The sequence below is a fragment of the Corvus cornix genome, chromosome 8, assembly GCF_000738735.6.
Source record: "Corvus cornix cornix isolate S_Up_H32 chromosome 8, ASM73873v5, whole genome shotgun sequence".
NCBI classification, from domain to species: Eukaryota; Metazoa; Chordata; class Aves; order Passeriformes; family Corvidae; genus Corvus; species Corvus cornix.
Window position 1 is genome coordinate 22,853,578 of NC_046338.1, and position 27,704 is coordinate 22,881,281.

Below are 27,704 nucleotides of genomic sequence, written 5' to 3' on the forward strand. Positions count from 1 at the left end.
CGCGCGGGGATTGGCGGAATCGTGGGTTTGAACGCTCGCGCGGCGGTTGGCGCAGCGCTGCTTGTGCGGAGCTGCTGCCCCGCGCCCGCCTGGCCATGGCCGCCGGCTCTGTCACCGCAGCGGCGCGGGGGGACCTCAGCCCCGCCAAGAACCCCGGCCGGCGGCGCTGGGCCGTGCGGGGGGGCGAGGAGGACGCGGACGAGGGCCCCGCCGTGCTGGTCCTGAGTTACTTCTCTCGGCCGCCCTTCCTCAGCTTCGGCCGGCTGCGAGTGGGCGCCTCCCGCACGCGCCTGCTGGGCATCGACAACCCCAACGAGGATGACGCCGAGGTGGTCATCGACCGCTTCCCGGCCGCTGCCAGGGGCTTCAGCATCGAGCACCGCCGCTTCCTTGTGGAGGTAGGCGGGGAGACCTGCGGGGCCGGGGGCGGGGGACACGCGAGGGGACAGGTGGGAGTGCTATCGGCCGCAGGGCCGGGGGCTGCCCCCGTCAGCCGCGATCTGAGGCAGCCGCGGCCCCGCTGCGGGCGGTGCGTGTCGGTGCTGCGCTCGTGTCTGCCGGTTCCCCTGAAGGGCGGCGGCTGCAGCCGGGGGTGGCGGGGTCGGGTCCCTCGGGCCAGGGGCTGTCGAGGCCGCGAAGGCGCCACAACCTGACTCAAGCAGGTGTTTGCAGCGAGGAGCAAAAATTGAAATGAAATGGATTGTTCTTTGGGAATGTTTTAAAGACGGAGACCTGTCAAGAAGTGTCAGGACTTATGTGTAGGAAAAAGGCTGAGGGGAGAGGATACCAGTTCGCTGTTCTGCACGTTAGTTAGTGACACAATAGAGAGCAAAGCATGCTTAAAATAGGACTAAACATTTATGACACCTGAGGAAATGCAAACTGTGGCTAGTCCAATCAATGCCAGTTTTTAAAAGAATAGTTTAGATGAACAAACATCTATGATTATCTAGACTGTCCAGAGCGTTTGTGAGAGAGAACGAAACACTCTGGAGATTTGCAACAGTGGGCTTATAAAACCAGGCTGGAGTCCCACTTCGAAATCTTGGAATAACATGTTCCTGTAGGAATTAAAGAATAGAAAGTTTAATGCCTTCCTTGATCATTTGCAGTATCTTCCCTTTTTTTCAAAGAACTTCTATGTCAAATCTCATGTTAGCATGTCATTTAACTGAAAAAATTGACACTTGTGTTTAGAGTCAGCTAAGGTCCTAAAAATCAACCTCTGATTATTAGTCCCACTATAATTCTCTCAAAATTACTGTAGAGGATTTATAAGATTAATATGTGCAAAAAATTATGTAATTTCTTCTACTCACCTTTACTCAAACCTTCTCCTTTCTGGTATGTGTCATATTTATATGTATTTTTTCTTGTTTTCCACTATAGTTTGATAAAGAGGTATATGTCCTTTTAGTAAGACAACATTTTTGATAGGGGTCACTTAAATTTATGTATCAGAGAGGGAAAACTGACATTTAAACATTTAACAATTTTTTGTCATTTCATGTTGTTGGAATGTATATTACTTCTATATACTGCTCCTGGTTTGATTAATTACTTCATCTTCAATGTTACAAAAGTGTACCTAAATGCTAGATATTAAATATTTCTTTTTCTCCAATAGGCAGGACAAAGAATCTTTGTTTCTATCACATGGACACCATTAGAAGAAGGAAAAATCAGAGAACTGGTGACTTTTGTTGTTAATGACGTTGTAAAACATCAAGCTGTGCTCCTTGGTGCTGCTGAGCAGCCCCCAAAGAAAAAGGTGTGTGTGTGTTTGTGTCTTAATTCTGTTACTTTGGCATGGCTGATGCAAATATTGTTTTTTATTACTAGAAAACTCTGTTTCATTATTGCAAAACTCAGTGATAAATGATGCTGTGGAAATGCCCATTGTCCTCAACTTTTTTTGGCTGGGTTGGAAAGTAGGTACTGATACACTACAGCTTAAAGAATAAAACTAAAACATGACCAAATAAATGGTTGTCAAGCCTTCAAATAACGTATAGTGAATTATTTTTGATTAGGTGTTCTTTTTATAGCCTTTTTAAACTTTGAATGAGTATGCTAGTAATGTTCACTTTTACATGTAGAAGAATTTAGAAAGCCAGCACACTAACTTTTATTTACGGTTCTTTTTCAGAAGAGTCTTTGGGAAACATTAAAAAAGAAAAACTCTTCAGGAACATCTGCAATAAAAGCTAAGAACACTCTGGAAATTAAAACTGTTAATAAAACATTTCGAGTTTCTCGGAAGGCAGATAGACTTAGAAGTCCACTTCAGTCACGTGAGAATCAGAACACGGTGCAGAATAATATATCCCAAGGAAGCGACCCTCTTGCTGGCACAGAAAATCAGCTGCCTCCATCTCCTATTGCACGAGTGGCAGAGGAACATGGCAATACTGTTCACACACCACTTGCCTTGAGAAGGTCTACTGCATTTGGGGATATTGCTGCCTCTGGAAATGAGGAGTTGTTGCCTGAGATAGACAGCTGTAACATCAATAAATGTGTTACTGAGCGCAATCAATCACAATCTGAAAGTGCCTCCAGTTCTGCTGGATTAGCACAACTGCCAATTTCAAATGATGGAGGAGTTCTTAATTTTACGCTCTCACCAGTTTCCACTCCGGAGCACTCAGCCTCTGCACCTGTTTTAAGTTCAAGGAGAATTTTAAGTCCAGATGCTTTTGTAAATGACAATTATCAAGTGGATATAGATGTAACAGAACAGTCTTTTCCAGTCCTGTCACCTGATCAATTTGTGAAGGACAATTTGTCAGATAAACAGTCACAGACTCCTAAACCTGAGGCAGCATTAATATCGTCCACCACAGAGACTTACGTTGTTAAGAGATTTCTACCCTCAAAATGGAAAAAAGATGGAGGTGTAGAGACAGAAACTCAAGTTCACGTAGAACACAACTTAAATGAAGTCTTTGAGTTACATTGTGTAAAATCACAGGCGCTTCATTATGATAAACCCCAGGAAGATCACTGCAGTTTTCCTTCTGCAGAGGAGCTTCAGACTGACAGTCTTTCTCAGAGAGAGCAAACAAAAAAGCGTCCAATTCTTTCTGCCACTGTCATAAAAAGTAAGCCTGGTGCTACTGAAGAAACAAGAGTGGAAACCCGCCAGCCAAAATCTAAAAAATGCCTCAATAAAGCAATAATAGGATGTGCTAATGTGGTGCCTATACATACCGAAGCAGAAACCTCAAAACACCTGCCAGTTACAGGTGCAATTTCATCTGAAAATAAGTGTCACAATGACAAAGTAAATTCATCTCCTACTGGATCAACTTCTTCATGTCGTAAGAGGAAAAGTGAAACGTGTTTAGGAAATAGTAGAGTTGCAGCTCCAGTGCATGTGGAAGAAGTGGAAAGAAAAAGAGCTCTGACCTCTAGCACGGACAATCAAACCCGTACGATCAGACGACCATCAGCTTTCAAACCCACGAATGGAGAGAGAGCGGGGCAGAGAAAGAAAGCTGGTGAGAAGTGTTTCCTTCATTTACCATTTTCTAAAAGATGCCTTTGATTAGGAAATGTGTATAGCAAACTGAACTGTCCAGGAACAGTCAGCAATATTTCATATCTCTCAAATGTGAGCCTTTGCAATATGCGTTTTAAAAAATTGAATGGTAGGTCAGAGTTTTGGTTATGTAATTGGCTTCAAATTTACTTTATTCCTGTGTAAATTTGTTAATGGCAATAATAGGGAAAGTATATAAAAGCTCTTGAGCAGAGCCCTTCTTACGTAATTCAAATTTTCTGGAAACTTACTGCACAAGATTTGTCACATGTACATTTACCACTGTGATTGTTTGACTCCATTGCTGTTGTCATATATTTTCAAATGTCGAATCATGAAGGTTGGAAAAAACCTCTTGAAGCATTGAGTCCAACCATTAGCCTGGCACCACCATGTTCACCACTAAACCATCACCCCAGGTGCCACATCCATGCACCTTTTCAACACTTTCGGGGTGGTGATTCCACCACTTTCCTGGGCAGCCTGTGATAATTCCTAACCACCCTTCTAGTGAAGAAGTTCCTAAGTCTTTTTCAGTCTCCTCCTTTTTACTGTCTGTTTACCTTGTTGTCAGCCTTGTGTAGATCTCTCTGCCTTATTGTTTGCCAATACTTTGTTGCTTGAAGATCAGAAAAAGCTGATGGCTTGCATTTCAGTTTATTTTGGGTTTTCTAACTCTTCCAATCCCCAATATGCTCTGGAATGTGAAAAGAATGAGGGTCTGTAACTTAAAGATGCATTTAATTTGCAAAATTTAACTAACAGGAAAAATTCATCATGGCTTTTAGATCAAAATAGCACATGCTGCTTTCTTCAGTTTAATGATCTGTTCTGTGATCTGGATTTGATTTGGGGCTTTCAGTAATGCACTTCAATGTCAGGCTTTTTAAGGTGGTCTGCAAAAGAATCACGTGCTGAAAGTGTTGATATGCAGCAGGAAAAGGTGTGTTATCTACCAGGTTATTAATCCATTAGGATAAAGATAGATGAGCTGGACAAGGGCAGAGTAGAGGGGAACAATCTCCTCCCATGACCTCTGGCCACCCCTCTTTTGACGCAGCCCAAGATCCGTTCGGCGTTCTGGGCTCTGAGTGCACGCTGTGGGCTCATGTCCAGCTTATCATCCACCAGAACCCCTAAGTCCTTCTCTGCAGGACTACTCTCTGTGATTTCTTTTCCCAGTCTGTTGTGGCACCTGCAGTTCAGCTTTGTGTCACCTGCAGATGTGCCAAGAGTGCGCTCGATCTCTGTCTCTGTGTCATTGATAAAGGTATTAAAGAGCACCAGTCCCAAGACAGATCCCTGAGGGACACCATTCATCACTAACCTCCATCTGGTTATACAGCCATGGATCTAATTCTTTATCCAGTGGTGCACCCTCCAAATCCATATTTCTCCAATGTGGAGACAAGGATACCACGTGGGTCTGTGTGGAAGGCCTTACAGAACTCTAGGTAGATTACATGAGTCAGTTTCCCTTGTTGACAGTGTCAGCCACAGAAGGCCACCAGACTGGTCAGGCACAATTTGTCCTAAGTAAAGCCATGCTGACTGTCTTGAATCATCTCCTTGTCTTACATGTGCTTTAACATCACTTCCATGAGGATCCATTCCATGATATTCCCAGGCACAGAAGTGGGACTCACCAGTCTGTAGTTCCCTGCATCCACACATCTTCTTTCCTCGCCTTTTCAAATCATCAATATTTTTTATTTCTGAAGTACTATCTTGTCAGGCAGCAACTGTACTTCTTCTGCAACAGAATATATTTTTATCCTTCATTTGGCATTAATGTGAAAGTATGATTGTGCTAAAAGGCTTTGTTGCACCATGTTGAGAAAGCCTGGATCTGCGTTTTTCCTTGTGTTTTATCCAATGCACAGATACAGGATTTAAATAATACTTATTAACTAGTGCCTTGGTGCACAAACTAACACAAGTCAGGCTGCTCTGAATTGAATACCAATGTAGTAAGCTGTCTAACTGTGGGAAGGAGTGAATAAAGCCCTAAAATTCATAACTCTTACCCCAAATGTTTATAGAATACACCCTGTTGCATGTTCTAATGAAAGTTTGTACAAATTAGCCTAGTGTTTCTAGCCATATAATGAAATTCAAATGCTGCATTTCCTTAGGGTTATGGAAGAACTGTGATGTACAAGAGCAGTTATTTGCTCTTGAACATTCTTCCCCTTTAGTTGTAGCCAACATGGTTTCTGTAACTTTCCATCAACAGGAAGCTCCTGTTGGTATTTTGAATGGTTCATGGGGAATTACTCTAGTTCTGTGCTTTAGAAGTGATAGGAACTTTAATGCATTAACTTTCACTGACATATTTCCTGTTGATATTTATGTGTTAATGCTGGTAGGTTCTTCACTTCAGAAGGCATCTAAAACTACCAAGAGAATTAGTAAACCTGTCCCTGGATTGGCCCAGTCGCACCTGACATTTGTGAAACCACTGAAAACAGGTAGGCAGACTCCGGGTGTTTAGTAAAACACTGAACAGAATGTCACAATTGTACAGCTGGTGTCAGGTAAGACCTAACTGGTTAGAACTGAGAGGAAATAGAAGATAGTACCTAAAATGAATCAATACCTAGTAGAACAATATATGTAACCTTTTGTGATCTGTTTTGACTACTTATAAGAAAATTGGTTGCAACACATGGTCAGCTGAGAGTAAATATTGCTTTCTTCCAGACTGGCCTGTAAGTGTGAAAGCTACATTACAGTTACGCTCCCAGTTTACTGATGGTTATCAGTTAAATACCTTTTCCATATCTGATAACATTTTAAGGCAACAACAGAATACCTCAGAAGAGAAAATTTCTTCCCAACAAGATAAAACTTTTGCAGAGTTAAGAATACTGAGTTGATCTGCTCTGAAAAATGCATCTATAAGATAGTTCTTCCTGGATGTAATCCAGTTCAGCTTGGGTTTGCCCCACTGCAATGGCTTGAGTTCTAGATATCTTGTCTTAGTTCTAGTGCTGTAACAGCTTAGTCCATATTTTGTGGCTGAAATTAATTTAATAGTCCCTGATCCGCAAGTCACTGATGATTTTAATAATCTGCTTTTTTGGCTATAGTGCTAAATGGAATCTCAAACATTAATCGTTTCCACAATGAAATATTATATGGGTTATCAAACATTTCGAGAATTGCAAAGGCTTAAGTTTTTGTTGTTTTGTTTTGATTTTTTTTTTAAGTCATCCCTAGGCACCCAATGCCTTTTGCTGCTAAAAACATGTTTTATGATGAACGCTGGAAGGAGAAGCAGCAACGAGGTTTCACCTGGTGGTTAAATTTTGTACTTACCCCAGATGACTTCAATGTAAAAACAAATACGTCACAAGGTAAGAGTACAAGAATTTTGTCTTCTCATTTTTTTAAGCATTATATTATATATTTGTTAAACACTAATGAGTAGTAGTACTCATTTAACCATAAACCTTTTCAGGGTCATGTTGTCATATTTTTCCCCTTCTGATATGTGTGGATAGCTCACTTGCTCATGGCAAGCACAGCGCACCACGCCCCCAGCATGAGGAGCGTGCTCTGCAACCAGAATGCACTGGAATGTGTGGCTGTAGCACTGCTCAGTGGGTGTAGAGTGGGGAATCCCCACCTGCTGGAAAACATTATAGCTGGCACTTTACTAAAAGGAAAACTTACTTTTTCCTCTATCTTTAGCTTCATTTGAAAAAACTGAAGATGGAACCATTAGACTTAAAACTGAATTCCTAGTACTGCTCACTTACGAAATAAGTGTTCTTATATTTAATACTTGACTAGTATTCTTGTACTTGACAACATATGTTTAGTGCAACAGCTGACAAACTTCCTGAAGGACAAATCATTAGTTAGAATGAAAATAACGAACTGTCAGCTTAGAGAGGGGAAAAATAAATGAGGTGTGCAAAGCTACCTTTATTTGAGATGTAAATGCCTGCTTTTTGTGTGTGTTTAAACAGTAAACGCAGCTGCTCTTATCTTGGGAGAAGAGAACCATCACAAGATGAGCCTTCCTAAGGCCCCCACGAAAGATGAGGCGTCTCTAAAAGCGTACACAGCTCGCCGTAAGCTGAATAAGCTGCGGCGCGAGGCCTGCCGCCTGTTCACCTCCGAAGCCATGGTTAAAGCCATCCAGAGACTCGAGGTGGAGATCGAAAGCAGGCGCCTGCTGGTCCGGAGGGACAGGCACCTCTGGAAAGACATAGGTAAGAGGTCTGAAACCTGGCATTCTGTCCCCTTGTAAGTATGGAAAGGATTATTCACACCCTCGGTTTGCTGAATCTAAAATTGGTTAATAGAAACTTTTGCATCAATATGAAATGTTTGCTGGATCTAATATTAAAAGATGCTCTCTTGCAGGAGAAAGGCAGAAAGTCCTTAATTGGCTTTTATCTTACAACCCTTTATGGCTGCGTATAGGTCTGGAGGTAAGTGCACTGTGTATAGTCTATAATCTGTAAGTTTAAAGGACATTTAGCAATTTTTTTGGTAGAGGTTGTTTTGCGTTTCTTTGTATTTTCTGCCATACTAATTCAGGTAGGTTCAATTCAGTTCTACCATGATGACTATCTTTAAAATTGTTCCAATGTACTTGCTTTAAAAAAATGATTACCTTATTAAGAAGGAAAATATTTAATGAAGGAAATTGGAAGTTAATTCCCTGACCAATAATACAAAAGCATTTACCTATCAGTTTCACTTTACTAAACTGGAGAAGAATGCGGCTGTCTTAAAGAAGTTCCTGATTGATTTCTCAGATGATCATACATGTTTTGAAATGAGATTAGATCTTCTGTAATTTCCTTTGGCTTTACCTTTTAGTGACTTAGTTGAAAACTCTTTGAGTTTTAGAGACCAATTGCCATTTATTATTTTAGAAATTCAAAACTGTATATATTTTAAAAAATCCCATAGTGTTTAAGGTAATTTTTAACACTTCTGCATTTTTTTTCCCCTTCTTTCATATTAGACTATTTATGGAGAACTGATAGCTTTGGAGAGTAATAGTGATGTTATGGGTTTAGCAATATTTATCCTTAATCGCTTGCTTTGGAACCCTGACATTGCAGCTGAATACAGACATCCCACTGTACCTCACCTTTACCGGGAAGGTAATGATTACTTCCAAAACCAGCTTATTTGTAGCACTTAATTTTTTAACTGTCACTTACTGAGTTCTATCATTCTAGGTCATGAAGAAGCTTTGTCAAAGTTCACACTGAAAAAATGGTTGTTGTTGGTTTGCTTTCTGGATTGTGCCAAACGTTCCAGAATGATTGACCATGACCCCTGCCTCTTTTGTAAGGATGCAGAGTTCAAGGTGAAAGCTGTGATTTGATGTCTCTCTCCAGTATTGTCCTAAGACTCAGTGTAGTATTTTTTCATTGTTTTTAATCTGACAAAAGTTAAAGCTGCGTGACTTACTAAAAATAATTTTTTAAAAGATACATAATTTTAAGAATTAGAGAAGTAAATATGAAATGTAATTTGGGAGGTACAAGGGATGAAAATTGTATTCTGCTTGACAAATATTGTAATGTTAAGATTTTATTTGTTTTTTCAATTTTAGGCTAGCAAAGACCTTTTGCTTGCGTTTTCCCGGGACTTCCTGAGTGGTGAAGGTGACCTTTCCCGCCACCTGGGTTACTTAGGACTACCTGTCAGTCATATTCAAACTCCACTTGATGAATTTGATTTTGCTGTTACAAACCTGGCTGTGGACTTACAATGTGGCATTCGTCTTGTGTGCGTTGATACAGAATTCTATTGAAATACTTATTTTCTTTTATGTAATACTTAATGTGAGCTCATCAGAGGCATTAAACCATGCAATTACCTTTGTTAGGAGAACAGTGGAGCTTCTGACCAAAAATTGGAGTCTTTCAAAACAACTGAGAGTTCCTGCAATAAGTCGGCTACAGAAGATGCATAATGTTGATATAGTTCTTAATGTCCTTAAAGAGCGAGGAGTGCACTTGAAGGATGAAAGTGGTAAGGCCTAGAAATCAGGCTTATTCTAAGTGCATCAGAAAACTGGTGCACATTTTAATCCCGTGTTTTATTTGATAGGTGCTTCAATTGACTCCAGGGATATCGTGGATAGACACAGGGAACGAACATTAGCACTGCTGTGGAAAATTGTCTTTGCCTTCCAGGTACTATTCAATTGCTTATTTTGTTTGGTTTTTGCTAGTTACAACGGAGGAATAATGAAAACACCAGTCTTTTCAGGAATATTTGATGTCTGTGAAAGCCTCTGCTAATCAAATTTTAGACTGAAGTTATTTGCTTTGCACATTTAAAGTTCCATGTAAACATTACTAAACTGTGAATTGTTCCCTAACGATACAGCTTGGATAATGTTTTAACTGTGTTTTTTCTTACACATTCATTCACGTTTTTGGAAAACACTGAACTTCTGAGTTTATGCTGTATAGTAGCAGAATTGGTACTTGAAAATAATGTTGATCTCAAACTACAGGTGAACTCTTACTAAAAGGACATTTTGAGGTTACACTGATAAACAGTTACAGAGTAATTCTGAAGCTATAGCTCTTCTACTTTTTCTTCCTTTTATCTGAAACAGTCAATTTGATGAAATGTTCTTGAAATAAGAATGAAGATTTCTTAGGCATTACTACAATGACATTTCAAAAGTTAGTAGAGGAAGTTAAAGTAACTTTCTTAAGACTGTTTTAAGAGTTGAGTCACAGGATATTTTAAAAATAAATGTCCAACTATGTCCAACTGACAAGTCCAGTTGGAAGGAACATGATGCATGAAAGGCAAAACAAAATAAGTTAAGGTGGAATTTCACCACTAGGTAGTCAGGAATGTAAGTGCAATTAAGTATATGTAAAGCAAGAATATTAAAGACTTTAGCTACAGAACTATCACTAAGGTAGAACAATATAATAAAAATCTAATGTAGTTATTTTTTTTCTTAAATACTGTTACACTATTAAGTAACTATTAAGTTAACTTCCTTCAGTTAGTTCTTCTGATGCGTGTGTCACAGTTGCATTGCTTTTGATTAGAGAAATAATTTCAGTGAGTAGTGGCTTTATCCAAACACTGTGGATATGCTGCTTGTTCTCCAAATCTTCTTCCATCACAACACCAGCTCAAGTCCTTTTGGAATCCCTTAAAAGAGGAGGATTGGTACATGGGCTCAGTGGAAATTCAGGCAGGACTCCAATTGTTTCCTCTGAGAGCATGTTGAAATTACATGGGCTGTTTTGGGGGATTTCCCTGTTTCTCCCAACTATTAACTAATGCAGTAACTGTTTTACACAGAACTGTGGGAAGGGTAGATTTAAGGTTTTTTATCTGCCATCTATGCTGGCAAATCCAGATTATCTACTACTGATTGTGTGGCAGGTACTGCTAAAGTGAGCATAGTTTCTCTTTAAAAATGCCACATTTAAAGCTCTGCATTCAGTGGCTGTAATGCCTGGCATGTCAGACTGTTAACACATCAATTTTTTGTTTTTATTCCTAACAGGTGGATGTTTTTCTGAATGTGGAACAGTTAAAAGAAGAAATTGAGTTTTTGAAGAACACACACAGGAGAAAAGCACGATTAGGTGCCATCAAGACTCTTGCAACTGGTTTTAGAGTACAGGAAGACAGTAGTAACTTCTCATCTCAGAGTTACAGTGAAAATGTGAAGCTGCTGATGGCATGGGTTAATGCTGTTTGTGGATTTTACAATATCAAGGTAAATAGTTTTGTGTACACTTCAACAAATACACCCTGTGCTGTCGTAATTCTTTACAGAGCAGAGTTCTTCAAACTATCAAATATGCAGTAGAAGTAAATGGTAATTATTTGTAAATATCCTTCTGGACTTTGTTTAATCTGTTTTGAAATAGCCATCACTCTGTGAGTTTAGCTGCAGCTCTCTTTTAAAAAAAAAATCAGACCAAAAAAATTTCCTCTTCCAGTTAGCCTTGTGGATAAAAATGCTTTTCAAAAATAGAACATATTTGCTGGAATGGGAATTGTCTGTGGACTTCTAATGAGCCTTCATTTTAAAAGTATTTGTGCCTAGAATTTTCAGTGTTTATAAGAACTATGAGAATTAAACTAACATTTGGGCTAAGGTCAGTTCATCTCCTCAGAGATGTTTGTTTAGAAGGAATATGTTTGCTCATTCCAAGAAGGGAAGCCCTGGTCAGAGACCTGACTCTGGTCAGAGTACTGTCGCAGCTGCTAGCCTTTCTGAAGGGTAAAACAGAGCACTTAGCACTGATGCAAATTCAGAACTTATTTCTTCATTGAAAACCTAATGTAAAGGTATCTGTAGAAGTTTACTTGGGATCCTGCTGTTGAAAGATTGGTTCCCTTGTAGGTTCACTGTACTGACACGTTTTTGGTTTCTGGATTGTCACAGCTGTATGTCACTTTACAGTAAATGTTCAAAGGAAGCAATAGCTACCTTTTTTTTTTTTTTTTTTTTTTTGTTAAAAAATAATTTGCACTTGGTCACATTTAAAGGTACAAGAGAAGAAATTAATATCCAGTTTATACCTATTAACTAGTAAGAAAAATTCAAGGAATTTGTATTTTATTTTATTTAACAGGTGGAAAATTTCACTGTGTGTTTCTCAGATGGCAGAGTATTATGCCATTTGATTCATCACTATCACCCCTGTTACGTGCCTTTGGAAGCTGTGTGCCAACGGACAACTCAAACTGTAGAATGCTCGAGAACTGTTACAGTGGGACTAAACTCCTCCTCCTCATCTGAGTCTGACACTTCTCTAAATGTTGTGGAAGAACTGTTTGATCAAAGTGAGTTATCTGATGAACAGAAGTTCATGTTAGACCTATTTCTTTTATGCACAATTTGATTTGATTAATGTTTTGTCTTTACAAAGCTGTAACTCCCTCAGTCCTATACAAGGAACTCTTGGACAATGAAAAGCAAAACTTCCAGCTGATCAATGCTGCAGTTTCTGACCTAGGTGGGATACCAGCAATGATTCATCACGCGGACATGTCAAATACAATTCCTGATGAGAAGGTAAAATGCCTTTGGAGTCTATATAAACACGTTCTGCCCTACTGTGAATGTGTCCTGCTCTTTTGAACAGCCCTTACCCTGCTGTGTTCTGTGTTTCTGTAGGTTGTTATCACCTACCTGTCATTTCTGTGTTCACGGCTTCTCGATCTTCGGCAAGAAACTCGAGCTGCGCGATTAATTCAGGTCGCTTGGAGGAACTACAGGCTGAAAAGGGAACTGAAACGCTCTCAGGTACTCTTTGCTTGTGCAATATTCATAGGTTCTGCATTAAGGAAAAAATAGAGAATATAAATTCAATGGAAAATACAGGTTTTTTGGAGTAATACTGGCATTTAAACTAATGAGTGCCATTTCTATCATCAAAATATGTGGCCTTCTTGGTGGTGTAATCTACTAAATTTCGCTTTTCTTTTAGCCTCCTGAAGTAATTACAGGTGTTTAAAGGCTACTGGGTTTTTTTGTGTCACCCCTTAAACTCTTTTCCCAATGTTTCAAATATAGTAGTTGCACTGCTTCCTTAAAACAAAAAGGAGTAGTTAATTCCTGTCAATGTCTACAAGATGAGAGGAGTAATTAAACTTCTGCATGGATTTACTATTTCTGTTAAGGAGCTAAGCTTCACCAGTCTTTTGAATTGAATTTCATGAGTTCTGATATTCTGTATCTTGATTTTCTGGTATTTATACCAGAGCTTGTGAGGGTTTCAAAGCTGACACACTTAAGGTTCATAAATGCCACCACTGTGTTTTACTAAGTTAGATATTATTTGATGCTGGAACAGAATTCAAGTGAAATATTCTAAGACTCTGTGGTGTAGAAGGGGACAGGGGTTGTATTTAGGATTTTTCATCTCCAGTTACTTTACTTTATAAAATCTACACAACCTTAATAATGACGACAAAACATTGCCTTTACAACTCTCTTGAAATAACTAATAGTAAAGATGCTGGTGGGGGAGAAGGAATCAAAACCAAAACCCTTTAAACATTGCAGGCATTATTTTTATTAATTAATCTTACAATGTGTGCGTATGTACTATATTTTTATGAAATTGTTCTAGATAGTTATTCAAATTAAAAACTTGAGTGAAAATTCCATAGCTAATGTTCAATGGAAATTTTCTCTTGGTAGGAAAGAGACAGAGCTGCTCGGATAATTCAAAAATCTGCAATGAACTTCTTGGCTCGCCAACGCATCCTGAGGAAAGAGAATGCAGCCATTTTCATCCAGAAGCATTGGAGAGGATACTTGGCCAGGATGACTCTTTTCAATCTGAAAAAGGCAAGGCTGGAGCAAGTCAGAAATAAATCTGCCACAGTCATTCAGGTAATAAAACCTAAAGTGAGATTATATGGCAAGGAAACCCCCTGAAACCTCTAAGAAATAGCCTTGCTGAGGAGCATTTGTGCTGCTTGCAGCAATTAATGCTTCCATGAAATGTAATACTTTTTTTTATTATTTTTTTCCTCCTCTGCTTTTGAGAGGTTTAGTAAGTTTTTCCTCTCCAGGGAAAGATGGTAATGTGCTATTAAATTAACAATTATTCCTTCCTTCTATGTTTTGGAATACCATGAACATTAAAACACGGGGCCTTAAATAGTCAGTATAAGGACTGATCAGGCTGTGTTGGTTTTCTTTGCAGCTGCTGAACATTACTTAAAGAAGCTTTTAAAAAAAATTAAAATTACTCTCCTTGTGTTATGTCACCTGCAGTGGGCATATTAAGTGGCAGACATGGCAATGGTAGTTTGGGCAATTTATTCAATTTTTCAAGATACTTTAGCCACCATTACCCAAAGATAAATACTGCACTCCTGAGACTTTTTAGAATAGATATTAAAGAACTGCTGATTTATCAAGTGGTTTAAGAGGAAGTCTGTTGTTGCCAGGGTAAATTTAGCCTTTTCCTAGAATTTAGAAAGCTTAAAAAAGCAATGATACAAACATTTAGGTTTTGCTTTTTTGGTTTTTTTTAATATAGATTTCTGGATTTACCTTCCTAGGGATTAAGACCCAGAGATGAGCTCAGTTGGTTAGAGCATGGTGCTAATAACACCAAAGTCATGGGTTTGATCCTGGTATGGGCCATTCACTCAAGTGTAGGACTCGATCTTCGTGGGTCTTTCCAGTTCTGAATACTCTGTGGTTCTGATAAGTAGGAATGAGAAATCTTATAAAGTCTGAAGATGACAGTCCTGACTCATGCTTAACTCAAGATACTATGAAGAAAATACAAAATTTTTTCTTTTTTTACCTGCAGGCTTATTGGAGGAGATACTCTGCTAGGAAAAAATATTTACAGCTAAGACACTGTGTTATTTTTGTACAAGCAAGGATAAGGATGGTGAAGTCTGTTGCTGCATATAAACGAATTGTTTGGGCTACTGTTACAATTCAGAGACATCTGCGTGCAACTAAGTTGGCAAAAATAGATCGGCAAAGATATGAAATCATAAAGTCTTCAGCACTTACTATTCAGTCTACATTCAGAAGATGGAGGAAATACAAAATTCAACAGAAAATTAAAGCAGCTTTGGTGATTCAGAGTTATTTCCGAAAATGGCAATCTTCAAAACTGGCTAAGAGAAGGAGGGCTGCCCTTGTCATACAGTCTTGGTACAGGATGCACAGAGACCAGAAGCAGTATCTACATATTAAGCAAAATGTTATCAAGATTCAGGCTTGGTACAGGTGTCAGCTGACCAGACGTGTTTACCAGGAGCACAGGGTGAAAATAGTGACAATTCAGCGGTACTACAGAGCTTATAAACTGAGGAAGGCTGAGAGAGAGTCTTATTTGCAAAAGTGTGCAGCAGTGATAGTCCTCCAAGCTGCTTTTAGAGGCATGAAGGCACGAGAGCTGTACAGACAAGCAAAAGCAGCGCGTGTTATTCAATCAATGTGGAGAATGAAACAAGAGAAACAAAGATTTCTGCAATTAAAAAAATCTGTTACTACGTTGCAGTCACACATGAGAAAATACCAACAAGTAAAAAGATACAAAGAGATTAAAAATGCTGCTTCTGTAATTCAAACCCGGTATAGGGCACACGTGGCCGCTAAAAACGCAGCTGCTGCTTTCCGGAGAGTGCGCCTGGCTGCCATTGTTCTCCAGTCTGCCTACAGAGGGATGCAAGCCAGGAGAGATGCTCACGTGTTGAGATCTGTGATCAAAATTCAGTCAAGTTTCCGTGCTTACGTGGCCCGGAAGAGATTTAGAAAGTTGAGAGATGCCACAGTGAAGATTCAAGCTCTTGCAAAAATGAGGCAAGTCCGTAAGTGGTACTGTGCACTGAGGAAAGCAACGCTTTATGTCCAGCGAAAGTATCGCTCTGGGAGATATGCCCTTCAATTTAAAGAAGATTTTAGGAAATTGAAGGGAGGTTGCATAAGAATTCAGGCTCTAGTTCGAGGCTATCTTGTCAGGAAACAAATACAAAGGTTGAGGGAGGCTGCAGTATTACTTCAGGCCTGCTACAGAATGAAAAGGGACCGGCAACGGTACTTAAGCATCTATAGTGCTGCCATTGTCATTCAACAGCGTTACCGTGCCTGCAAAAAGACCCGCTGTCACAGGCAAGAGTTCTTGCAAGTTAGAAAAGCAGCAGTGTGCATACAGGCAGCCTACAGGGGTTATAAAACACGCAAAAAGCTTAAACTTGAATACAGAGCTGCTGTTAAAATTCAGACTGCTTTTAGAGCTCATGCCGCACGAGTGAAACACAAGGCAATGGTTCAGGCCTCCATCGTGATTCAGAGGTGGTACAGAAATTGTAAGGCTGGTAAGAGGCAAAGACTGACCTTCTTAATGACAAGAGCAGCAGTGCTTTCTTTACAAGCAGCTTTTCGTGGCTGGAAGGTACGGAAGCAGATTCAAAGACAGCATGTTGCTGCTGCTAGGATACAGTCTACCTTCAGAAAATTCATGGCTGTGAAGAAATTCAGGCTTGTGAACCACGCTGTGCTAACCATCCAAAGGCATTACAGAGCCAGGGTTCTAGGCCAGAGACAACGGCAAGAATACGTCCAGTTGCGTAATGCTGCGGTGCGTCTTCAGGCACTATGGAGGGGGAGAGCTGTGAGAAAAACGATTCAGAAGAAACATCATCTTGCAGCAATCATTCAGTCCTATTACAGAATGCACGTAAATCAACTAAAATACAAGAAACTGAGACAAGCCACTTTGGTGATTCAGAAATACTACAGAGCCTACTGTATGAAAAAAACCCAGCGTGCAATTTATCTAAAAACCAAGGCAGCTGTGTTAGTCTTGCAATCTTCTTACCGTGGGATGACTGTGAGGAAACAACTGAACAAACTAAACAAAGCTGCTACAACTATACAAGCTGCCTTCAAATCTCACCTGGTCAAGAAGGAATATGAAAGACTTAGATCTGCAACTATAGCCATTCAAAGGCGTTACCGTGCAGTTATTCTTGCTAAGTGTCAAAGGCAGAGATATTTGTCTTTAAAAAGAGCCACAGTTAAAGTGCAGGCGATTTACAGAGGTTTAAGAGTGAGGCGACAGGTTCGCTGTATGCACCAAGCAGCTGTTTGTATCCAAGCCATGTTTAAGATGCATTGCATGAGCATAAAATATCGGACAATGAGAATGGCAGCAATAAGAGTTCAAAGGCAATACAGAGCATTTTGTTTAGGCAAAGTACAACGCAAAAAGTACTTGGAACTAAAGAAGTCTGTAACTATCCTCCAGGCTGCTTGCAGAGGCATGAAAGTCCGACAAGACTTAAAAACTATGCACCGGTCAGCAGCAATAATCCAGTCCTATTATCGGATGCACAAACAACAGAGGGATTTCAGAAAATTGCTGCTTGCAACAAGGCAGATTCAGCAGTGGTTCCGTGCTTGTAAGGAGAGAGATGCACAAGTTCACAACTACACAATTATGAAAAATGCTGTACTATGCATCCAGGCTGCATTCCGTGGTATGAAAACAAGAAGACTTATCAGAACCATGAATGAATCGGCTGTGATTATTCAAAGAAGGTTTAGAACATTTCTGGAAAGAAAACATTTTCTTTCCATTAAGTCAGCTGCTGTTGTAATTCAGAGAAAATACAGAGCAACAAAACTAGGAAAAATTCAGCGTCAAAAATATCTCTCTCTCCTTAATGCTGCTGTTATCATACAGTCTGCTTATAGAGGACTTGTGGTAAGAAAAAAAGTGCAGAAAATGCATCAAGCTGCTACAGTTATTCAAGCAATGTTAAGAATGCGTAAAATTTACGCTTCTTATCGAGCACTCAGGCTTGCTTCAGTAATCATACAGCAACGTTATCGAGCTTACAGGGAAGGGAAGCATGAGAGAGAAAAGTACTTAAAACTGTACAATTCTGTTTTAGTTCTTCAGGCTGCCTACAGAGGAATGAAAACAAGATGCTTCTTGAAGAGACAACATGAGGCAGCACTTACAATACAGAGAAACTACCGAATGTATAGGCAGTACTGCCATTACAGAAGAGTTCAGTGGGCAGCCCAGCTAATACAGAGGAGGTACAGAGCCCATAGGCTCAGGAAAATTGCTGTACAGCATTACACTTCATTAAAGAAAGCAGCAACTTGTATCCAGAGGGCTTTTCGAGACATGCGAGCAAGAAAACAGCAGCGAGAAATGCACCGTGCTGCGACTGTGGTTCAGAAAAACTTTAAAGCCTTCAGAGAACGTCAGAGATACCTCTCTCTTAAAGCAGCTACTCTTGTTTTTCAGAGAAGGTACCGAGCTTTGGCTCTGGCAAGGCAGCATGCTTTGGAATATCAGTCTCTCCGAAAAGCTGCTATTCTCATCCAGGCTGTGTACAGAGGTGTCAGGGTGAGGAGGAGTCTCGAGCACATGCATTTAGCTGCCAGTACAATACAGGCAGCCTACAGAATGCTCAAGGACAGAAGGGCCTATCAGAATATGAGAAATGCAGCTATGGTTATTCAGAACTGCTATCGATCCTATTTGAAAGGAAGGGACCAACGCAAGAAGTATCTGATAATGAAGAGTTCTGTTCTTGTTATTCAAGCAGCATACAGAGGCATGAAGGCACGGCAGGAACTGAAAATCCTGCATGTTTCAGCAGTTGTAATACAGTCCAGCTATCGCATGTATGTACAACGTAGGTACTACAAACAGCTGTGCTGGGCTGTCACAGTCACACAGCAGAGGTTCAGAGCCAAAATGGCAAGAGAAGCTGCCATGAGAAACTATGCAGAAATAAGAAAGGCTGTCGTTTGCCTTCAAGCTGCTTTTCGTGCTAGGAAAGCCAGGCAGTTGTATAAAGCCAATGTTGCTGCACGGCGCATTCAATCGTTCCTACGGATGCACGTGGAGAGGAGACGCTTTCTTGCAAAGAAAGCAGCAGCAATAATGATCCAGTCGATGTTCCGGTGCCAAAGAGCAAGGACTCACTATACACTGATCCAGAGCTCAGCAGTTGCTGTCCAGAGGTGGTACAGATCGTGTCTCAGGGCTCGTTCACAGAGAGCAGAGTACTTGGCTCAAAGACAAGCAATAGTAGTTATTCAGTCTGCCTTCCGAGCTATGAAAGCAAGAAAAACAGCAAGGCAGCTACGAGCTGCAAGAAAGATTCAGTCTTTTCTTCAGATGGCTCTACAGCGTAGAAAATACATCCAACTCAGAGCAGCAGCTGTTACATTACAATCTTATTACTTAATGCAGAAATGTAAATCACAGTATAAGAGCTATAAAAGAGCAGCAGTTGTCCTGCAGCGGCACTACCGCTCCCACCTGACTGTGAAGCACCAAAGAATGACTTACTTACAAACCCGCAGGAACATTATCCTTGTGCAGGCCACAGTCAGAGGATACATCGAAAGGAAGAGGTTTCACAAAATTAAAGAAAGCACAATAAAACTTCAGGTACTTTTGGATGAATAGTACTGGGATTTGGGTGTATTTTTGCTTTCATTTGTAGGTGTTTTAAAGATATTTACTGCTCTTGCAAACCAAGTTTAGTTTGAAGCTAAAGTAGAATCAGTTTCTGAAGTGTATTACAGGGCAGATATATAAAGCTTACTACCACAGTACACAGAAATAACGTTCTTTAAGACAACTGAATTTTGCCTCTGAATATTAGTGGCTTAATGAATGTTTTCTTTGATGGGAATATGAATGAAAGCTGTCTTCGTGTATTGTATGAGAGGGCACTGGTAGTGGGTATAAAGTGACATACTTGGCAAAAACCACGATTGCTACATTCTTTAGGACTTGTGTTTAGGAAGGTGTGAGTAAATCGATCATGTTAATCCCCCTTGGTTCACTAATTGGCCCTAGACTAACCTAAGTGCCTAACTAACATTTTGAAGAGGAATTTAAGGAGGGAAATTCCCCCAAATCAAGGAAGAAAGGGAAATAAAGAATCTCTCATTTGTGGTCCTGAGCAGTCTGGTCTAATGGGAGGCATCCCTGTCCGTGTTGGATGAGTTGCAACTAGACCATCTTTAAAAGTCCCTTCCAACACAAACCGTTCTAGGATTCTTTGAGAATTTCTTAGGTTGGTTTTACTTTCTTGTTGGAGACCACATGCTCTGCTTAACTGATAAAAATCAGGTGTGCTTTCTTCACCTCCGTGGTTTGGGGGGATTGGCAGCTGCTTAGTTATTTTCTGAATGTTTAACTTACACATCCTGAACAATATAAATATAGTTACTTTCCTTAAAAGGTAGAAAAAAAGAATGAATTTTGAAATTGGGAATATACTTCTTTATATTGTTGTTTTCATAACAAGCTAGGGAGTATAGCTGTACGTAGAAATACGCAAACATTCCCAGCTGTTATGATGGAAGTGAAATATTCCAAGTTTGTCTTTTTCTTTGAAGGCATCTTTCCGTGGATTTATTCAGAGACAGAAATACCTTCAGTGCAAGTTTTCTGCTGTGTTAATACAGCAGCACTACAGAGCCCATCGGATGCGGAATATTGATCAACACAGATTCCATCAAATGAAAAAAGCTGCCATTACCATTCAGGTAATCATACATGTGGCTTTTATTGAGTGTTTGTTTGGGATTTTTAATCTCTCTTGTATTCATTTCTTCACGATATAGTTAGTTTTGCAGATTAATATTAAAGAGTGGCATTTGTGGTATTTCCCTGAATGTGTTTCACTTGCTTTTGAAAACGTTGTCTAGTTGGGAGAAATTAAATATTTGTAATACTTTAGAGATAGAAATACTAAAAGTTGTTCCTGTTCATGTGATATTTTTCCTTTTAATTTTGTTCATTCCATTAAAAGTTCTGATTTATTTTTGTTTTATTTTTATTTCTCTAATAGGCAGCATACAGAGGATATAAAGCCAGGCAGTGGGTTAGCAAAATGAGAGCAGCACAAGTCATCCAAGCCTGGTTCCGAGGTTACAAGGCACGAAAGGAATACACGTCTGTGCTCAGAGCTGCCCTTGTTATTCAGAGTCACTTCAGAACCCAACAGCTGCAGACTCGGTAATACTGAATCTGAGAGAAATCATTCTACTTTTCAAAGCTTTTATTATAGAATTATTTAGCGCTGCACTGTACTCTTTAGGTTCTCAGGCTCTGCCCCTGCAGCATCCATGTGACATGCATGAGTATAACCCTGTTGGAGCTGGTGGGGTTATTCTTTTGCACAAGATTTTCATTACATTTAACTGTTTTTCTGGAATGGAAGCTTCCTCGCTAATTTAAATTTTGCTTATTGGGCTTCAGAAAGAGTAGGCCTTGATCTTTTTTTCACTTCTCTGTGTTTTGCAAGAAAAATGTTCTGGATATTGTTAAAATTCTAGCATACAACTTGTAGGTTGGAAAGCTATTTCATTTTAATCCACAATGGAATTGTTAAACTGGTTTATGTTTATTTTGCTATGAGATCAGCCTGGTAGTTCACGTCATGAACTGTGTCCATGTCAGTAGCAGCAGAGGATGCTGTTCAGGGATGCAAGGTCCTCCCTAAGCATCCCTGCTTTTTAAACTTCCTTGCCTGTTCCTGTTGTTATCCTATTTATGGACCTGTTGTATGTCAGTCTGTCCAATGCCTTTCAAGCTGCTGTGTCCCTCCCCAGCCTTCTTTGGCAGCAGGTTAGGGCAATACCTCCTATGGAAAAAACAGGAAGCATCTTCTGTTTAAAATCAGTCCTTTTGCCAACATTGCTGGCTATTCCCATTTTCTAGTGTTCCAAGACCAGCTTTGCTTTTCCAATATCTACCTAAATGATTTCATAAACCATCACTGTTTTCTTACTTAAAAATGCATTTCCATGTTAGGTTTTTGAAAATGAAGTCCTGTGCACTTACCATCCAAAGAGTCTGGAGAGCGACGCGCACTGCGCGAATGGTTCGGCAGCAGTATCTGGCAATGAAGAGTGCTGCAGTTAAGATTCAGTTGGCATACAGGCAGTACAGGGCTAGGAGACTTCTAAGAAAGGTATGTTTTCACTTCAATATGCCATGGTTATTTTAAAAAAATTTAATATATTTGATTTTTGTCATCAATGTGCAGAAGCATAGAAAAGGTGGGGACCAAAGAGAAGACTGTTCAAATCAAAGCTCTTCAATCTTCGAAATATTAAATGTCCATTTTTGCTCTAAGTAACAGGGTTGGTTTTTGGTTTTGAACAGTTCCAATTGTTGAATTACCCCTCTATATACTAATACCAAAATAAAATGCTAAATTTTCTGCTGACTTTATTGCTTGCAAAAGATTAGGCCCATATTTTGACCCCATTTAGGTAAATGAAAAGACCTTCCAAACTGTGCAAGTCCATTTAATATAAACTGGTACTGTAGGAATTTACTTGTATTTCTCATTCCATTTTTGTTCTTATGATGGAAAAAAACACCTAGAACTAAAAATAAATGTACATTGATCCTGACATGAATTAACAAAAGTTTAATTATCAATGCATTCTTTGAAATCTTTTTCAGAAGCACCAGGCTGCATGTCTGATCCAAAATGCATATAGAGGTTTCAAGGCAAGAAGGAAATTTGTTCAACAAAAAGCTGCTGCTGTAATTATCCAGAAACATCTGCGGGCTTGGCAGGAAGGCAGGCTTCAATTTAAGAAATACAACGAGACTAGAAGAACTGTCATTAAACTGCAAGCACTTATCCGGGGTTATTTAGTCAGGAAAAAGGTTGGTATAATTCAAATTAAAACTGTGCTTGGGATGTAAAGTATCTCTAGAGCTGTCTTACCATTAATTCTGACTGGCAAGGAGAGGAAAACTTGATTTCTTGGTGTTGAAATCAAGTTCTTGTTGTCTGCTTTGAGTATTGGGCAGGTCAGAATAGATCAAACACAATCTGAGCCTTTTCTTACAATCCTTTAGAACTGAAGTAGGTTTTCACTGTTGGATGTTGTTTTAGCTTCTGAGATCTTTGTGGCTTAGCTTCTTCACACACAGGCTAACAATGAAATTGTTCTCTGCTATGTATTGATGTTGTTGCTTACAATCACTTCTCTGTGTTATCATTTAGATTAGAGACCTGGTTCTGCAGGGAGGTAGGTAGCTTCCTTAATTCTGAGGTGATTTTTCCAGTATCTAGTAGTATATTGCTGTGTACTATGTTCTTTGTGTGGCCATCCAGCTACCTCAGAGTATGAAAATTAATGATGTCCCTTGTTTTGTTTTCCTTCTACAGATTTCAGAACAGAAGCAAAAGAAGAGGCTTCTTTATTTTACAGCAGCTGCATATCATCATATCTCTGCAGTTAAAATTCAAAGGGCCTACAGGATTCACCTCACCTTAAAACTTGCACAAATCCAGATCTCATCTGTTCTTATAATACAGGTTGGTCTGATTAAGGCTGCATGGTTTTGTATAGTAGTCTAATTTGTTTTCTGTGAGCTAAGACAATGTAGCTCCTTCACATGTGAAAAAGGTAAATTATGAATTCTATGGTTTATTAAATAATGCTGCTTATACACAGCTAAGAAAGCTTTGGCAGCTTAAGCATTTTAAAGCTGAGGATGGATGGGAAAGTTTGTTTCCTTCAGACCCTCAAGCTTGCTAAAGGAATCCGAGTGCTGTTTTAGCCTATTTCTTTATATCCTACTGGAGGTAGAAAAGGTCAGACACAACAACCTGTAAGGTTTGTGAAATGTAGAGCATCTTATAGGAGCAATCCCTTGGGATGCTGTGATTTATTTGGTTGGATGTTTCTGATCTCCCAGTGGTACCAGAGTCTGTGTACGTTGCAGCATTTTAATATAACCAGATTTTAATTACCTAAAAACAAGATCAAAAATCAGGTCTCTATTGCAGCACTACCAAATTGTAAAAATTGTTTTCAGGTCTCCAAACTGACCATTAGCTTAGTTCCAGTATGGGAGGGTCAGCACTGGGTAAATGGAGAGGCTGAAATGGGAACCCTGAAATAGCTCTTCTCTGGTCAAGGATGTCGTGGCAAACTTTGCCCTACTACTTCTCCATACGTACAAATTGTTATTTCTCCCCATAAGTTAGATTTTCCCTTTAAGGTAAGAGAGAATGGATGGAAAAGGGTGTTTTTTGCTCTCATTTGGCACACAGTAACCTGTCTCCTTTCTTGGTTTATAGAGGGGAAGAAACAGAGCTGGGAAATGAGAAAAGTGGAGTGGTGGTTCTTAAAAGCCAGCCAAGAGAAATAAAACTCCTAGGACATAGTAATGCTGGACACAAGTATAAACTGGGAGAGTTACATATTTTATCTTTTTGGTCAGCCCTGAAGTGGTCAGACAGTTGGTCTGGATAATCATTGTAGGTCTCTTCCAACTGAAAACTATTCTATCTGTCCCCTCCTCTACCCTTCCTTCTCTACCCTTCTCTCCTCAGAATGCTTCCCTAGTGGCTCCTAGTTAAGATTTCATTCTGCAGTCTTGCATTTCAGCTACCCAAGGCCAGTCAGAGTCATGGAGATTACACATGACTGATGATGTTTATAGTACCTGTATCTGTCAAAGCTCACATTAAAACACTCAGTTATTATCAGTGCTCATTTAGGGTGGGGAAAGGGAATTTAGGGGAAGGGTTTTAAGTAAACAGGAAGGTACTTTCATTTTAAACAGAGGTGGTTCCGAGCAAAAATGCAACGAAAGAGATTTTTGAGAGATTATCAAAGACTCGTTCGACTACAACGTGTGGTTCGAGGCTGGCTGAATCACAGGCATGAGGCAGCAGCCATAATCCAGAGAAACGTGCGGAGATTCCTCGCCTGCAGACGCAGGAGGAGATTTGCAGTGGGAATAATTAAATTTCAGGTAAACACCTCTTGTAAGAAAATGACGGGTTTGGGTTGGGTTTGTTTGTTAGTTTATTTTTATTGTCTATGTTTTTTTTCTCATGGGCTTTTGGGGAGAGGAAATATCTTTGCTTTGGTTGATGAATTTATCAGTGAAATTGCAAGCCAAGTGAGCTTTAGTTTAGCCATGAAAGCTGAAGGCAAAGAGATAATGAAGCAGATACCGCTTCAGGTGACTTAGGTGGGAGTGTGTGTGGACTGTATAGACATGGATTTTTTTGCCTTTTGTCTTGAAAGCCCAGCATATGAAAGAATAACACTGAGTGTTAATTACTTAAAATTGAATACCCAAGGTCATTCAATATTTTGCAGGCTTGTGTATAACTGATTTGGAATGGTGATGGAAGTTCTGTTGTCTTGTCTCTCCTTTACAACTTGTTCTCTTTGTGGAATTCCTTTTCTGTAGGCATTGTGGAGAGGATATTCTTGGCGAAAGATGACTGACACAGCAAAAACCAGAGCTTTAAGATGCAGTTTAGAAAAGGCCAATGAAAAGAGCAGAGAAGAAAACAAACTGGGCAACAGAACTGCAATTGCAATAGAACACCTTCTAAAATACAAACATCTCTCCTACATTCTTGCAGCACTAAAGCACCTTGGTCAGTATTTTGTTTTATTATAACTGATGGATTTTCAGAATGATAAATACTGGATTTTTTCAGCTGAGAAGAGTTCATAATGATATTTAGGCTTTCTGCATGACTCTAAAATGTGAATGTTAGAGGGTAGAATGGAGGGTTTTCCAGACTAAAACTAGATTATTGATTTAAGAACCATATTTAAATGGTTATGTAGAGAAACGAAATCCTGTATGATTGCTCTAATTTCCTGTCAGTCCTAGTAATGTTATACCTTACATAAGTTTATTATCATTTTTACTATCAGTAGATCTCTCTGTGGATCATTTTTGTCTGCTTAATTTTTAGTCTGAAATATTAACACTATTTCTTTAGAAATGCTTAAATCAATAATTGCAGTTTTTGCTTTGCACTTCTATTTAAAAATAGAGAATATCCTGGTTTGCAATTATTTTGCTTGAACTTCAGAGTTCCCTTTATTTATATTTCTTTAATTGTTTTAGAGGTGGCTACCCGGCTGTCCCCACTGTGTTGTGAAAATATAGCCCAGAGCAGAGCAATCTTCAGTATTTTCATTCTGATTCGAAGTTGCAACCGGAGTGTTCCGTGCATGGATGTGATCAGATACTCAGTTCAGGTTCTACTCAATGTTTCAAAGGTAACTTGAATATTTTCTTCTGCTGGTTTATAAGCAGTAGGCTACTTTATTGTAGGACTTGTTTATGGACAAAATTTCTGAATAAATCTGGAACAACAGAAGTACTAGTTTTGAATAAAAACTGTTTTTGAAACCAGTTATTTATTTACCTTGTAATAGTTATGTGGAGGTTTTTGGCAAAAAAATTTATTTCATGTCCTTAAGGCGTTTCAAGCTATTGTAAGTATTTTTAAATTTCTCTAAACTTACTCTAATTTATTTCTTTATTTCAAATATAAAATCAGATTCTATGGGTTTCTAAACAAGGGGGGAAGCACAGAAAGTACCTTTTTATAAAAAAATCTGTTACAATTGTGTAAATACAGAAGCGATTTTTATTGCTTGGTTACCAGTTCAGCTACAAATTTATTCTAGGGGACAATATGGGCTTTGCTTTTTCCTCTAACCTCTAAATCTTAACCTCCAAAATAAAAATATTTTAAAGCTCTATCTATATAAACTCTCTTGTCTCTTTCTTGTTTAACAGTATGAAAGAACTACTCGAGCAGTTTATGAAGCAGAAAATTCTATAGATACTTTACTAGACCTCCTGCAAATGTACAGAGGCAAAGCTGGGGACAAAGTTTCAGAGAAAGGAGGAAGCATTTTCACAAAGACCTGCTGTTTGCTAGCGATCCTTTCAAAGGACTCAAAAAGGGCTTTGGTAAGACCTAAATGTTTCGGGTTTAATGGTTTAATTTGACATACTTTTCTTGCATGTTTTGGTGGTGTTTGTAATTGTTTTTCTCTCCCTCTCTACCATCCCTGTTATGGCTGTAATATTAATTATGACTAAACTCTGGTTTAGAACATATGTATTTCCAAATGGTGAACACACTCGCATTTTCTCGATTTAAGCTGCTTTTGACCTTGCAGTATTGACTGTGTGCTGTCTCCACCTTTCCTCAGGAAATCCGAGCCATGCCAAGAACTGTTTCTTGCATCCAGAGCCTCTATAAACTCACAGCTCGGAAACACAGGATGGATGCAGAGAGAACACTTGTGAAGCAGAAAACAAACACTGCCTTAGGTGGGAGTTCCTCTGTTCCGGTAACTCCTCTAAGAATAAAAACAGTTTCAAGGTAAGTAGTTAAAAACCAGTCTTCTATTTCTGCTGTGACATTGAAATATTTTTATTTAAGTCACTAATCTTTTCACAGGATTAAACCAGACTGGGTCTTGAGGAAAGATAACATGCAAGAAGTTGTGGATCCTCTGCAAGCAATTGTGATGGTGATGGACACACTTGGTATTGCCTGCTACTGAAATGTAAATGATGTATAAGAAGATGTATTTGTACAGTATGTATGTAGGAGATGAATAAATGATTTGGAAAAAAGCAATTAAGTGTTAAACTACCATTGGAAATGTTTTTTTGGATTACAATTAACATTTTGGCAACCTTTTTTATTGTGTACAGTTTTGAAGCCCTATTTTGTACTACTACCAAAAGCAATTGTATAATAAAATCAATTAACTGGATTTTACTGGAAATTTCACTGGTGCAGTAATGTAGTGTTGTCACACAACTGTGAATATTACAAATAGCATGGGATT

At 39.2% G+C, this 27,704-nt stretch overlaps 1 protein-coding gene across 1 annotated transcript; it reads left to right on the forward strand.

Annotated features, from left to right (window-relative positions):
- Window positions 1-52: 52 nt before the first annotated feature.
- On the forward strand, window positions 53-27,629 carry ASPM (assembly factor for spindle microtubules). Its single transcript, XM_039555732.1, has 29 exons — window positions 53-398; window positions 1,628-1,771; window positions 2,150-3,503; window positions 5,914-6,015; window positions 6,757-6,903; window positions 7,522-7,767; window positions 7,922-7,989; window positions 8,532-8,673; window positions 8,752-8,882; window positions 9,132-9,307; window positions 9,408-9,553; window positions 9,632-9,717; window positions 11,067-11,282; window positions 12,148-12,358; window positions 12,445-12,590; window positions 12,693-12,821; window positions 13,722-13,916; window positions 14,851-19,476; window positions 20,436-20,585; window positions 20,891-21,057; window positions 21,856-22,015; window positions 22,516-22,725; window positions 23,234-23,383; window positions 24,640-24,831; window positions 25,279-25,471; window positions 25,954-26,108; window positions 26,635-26,811; window positions 27,057-27,229; window positions 27,308-27,629. The coding sequence occupies exons 1-29, from the start codon at window positions 96-98 to the stop codon at window positions 27,411-27,413; spliced, it is 10,401 nt and encodes a 3,466-aa protein (XP_039411666.1). The 5' UTR covers window positions 53-95; the 3' UTR covers window positions 27,414-27,629.
- Window positions 27,630-27,704: the final 75 nt, after the last annotated feature.

Coding starts and splice junctions, on each gene's coding strand:
- ASPM (XM_039555732.1), top strand. CDS start 96: ATGGCCGCCGGCTCTGTCACCGCAGCGGCGCGGGGGGACCTCAGCCCC. Junction 9,308..9,407: donor CAATGTGGCATTCGTCTTGT/GTGCGTTGATAC, acceptor TACCTTTGTTAG/GAGAACAGTGGAGCTTCTGA. Junction 22,016..22,515: donor CTAGGAGACTTCTAAGAAAG/GTATGTTTTCAC, acceptor AATCTTTTTCAG/AAGCACCAGGCTGCATGTCT.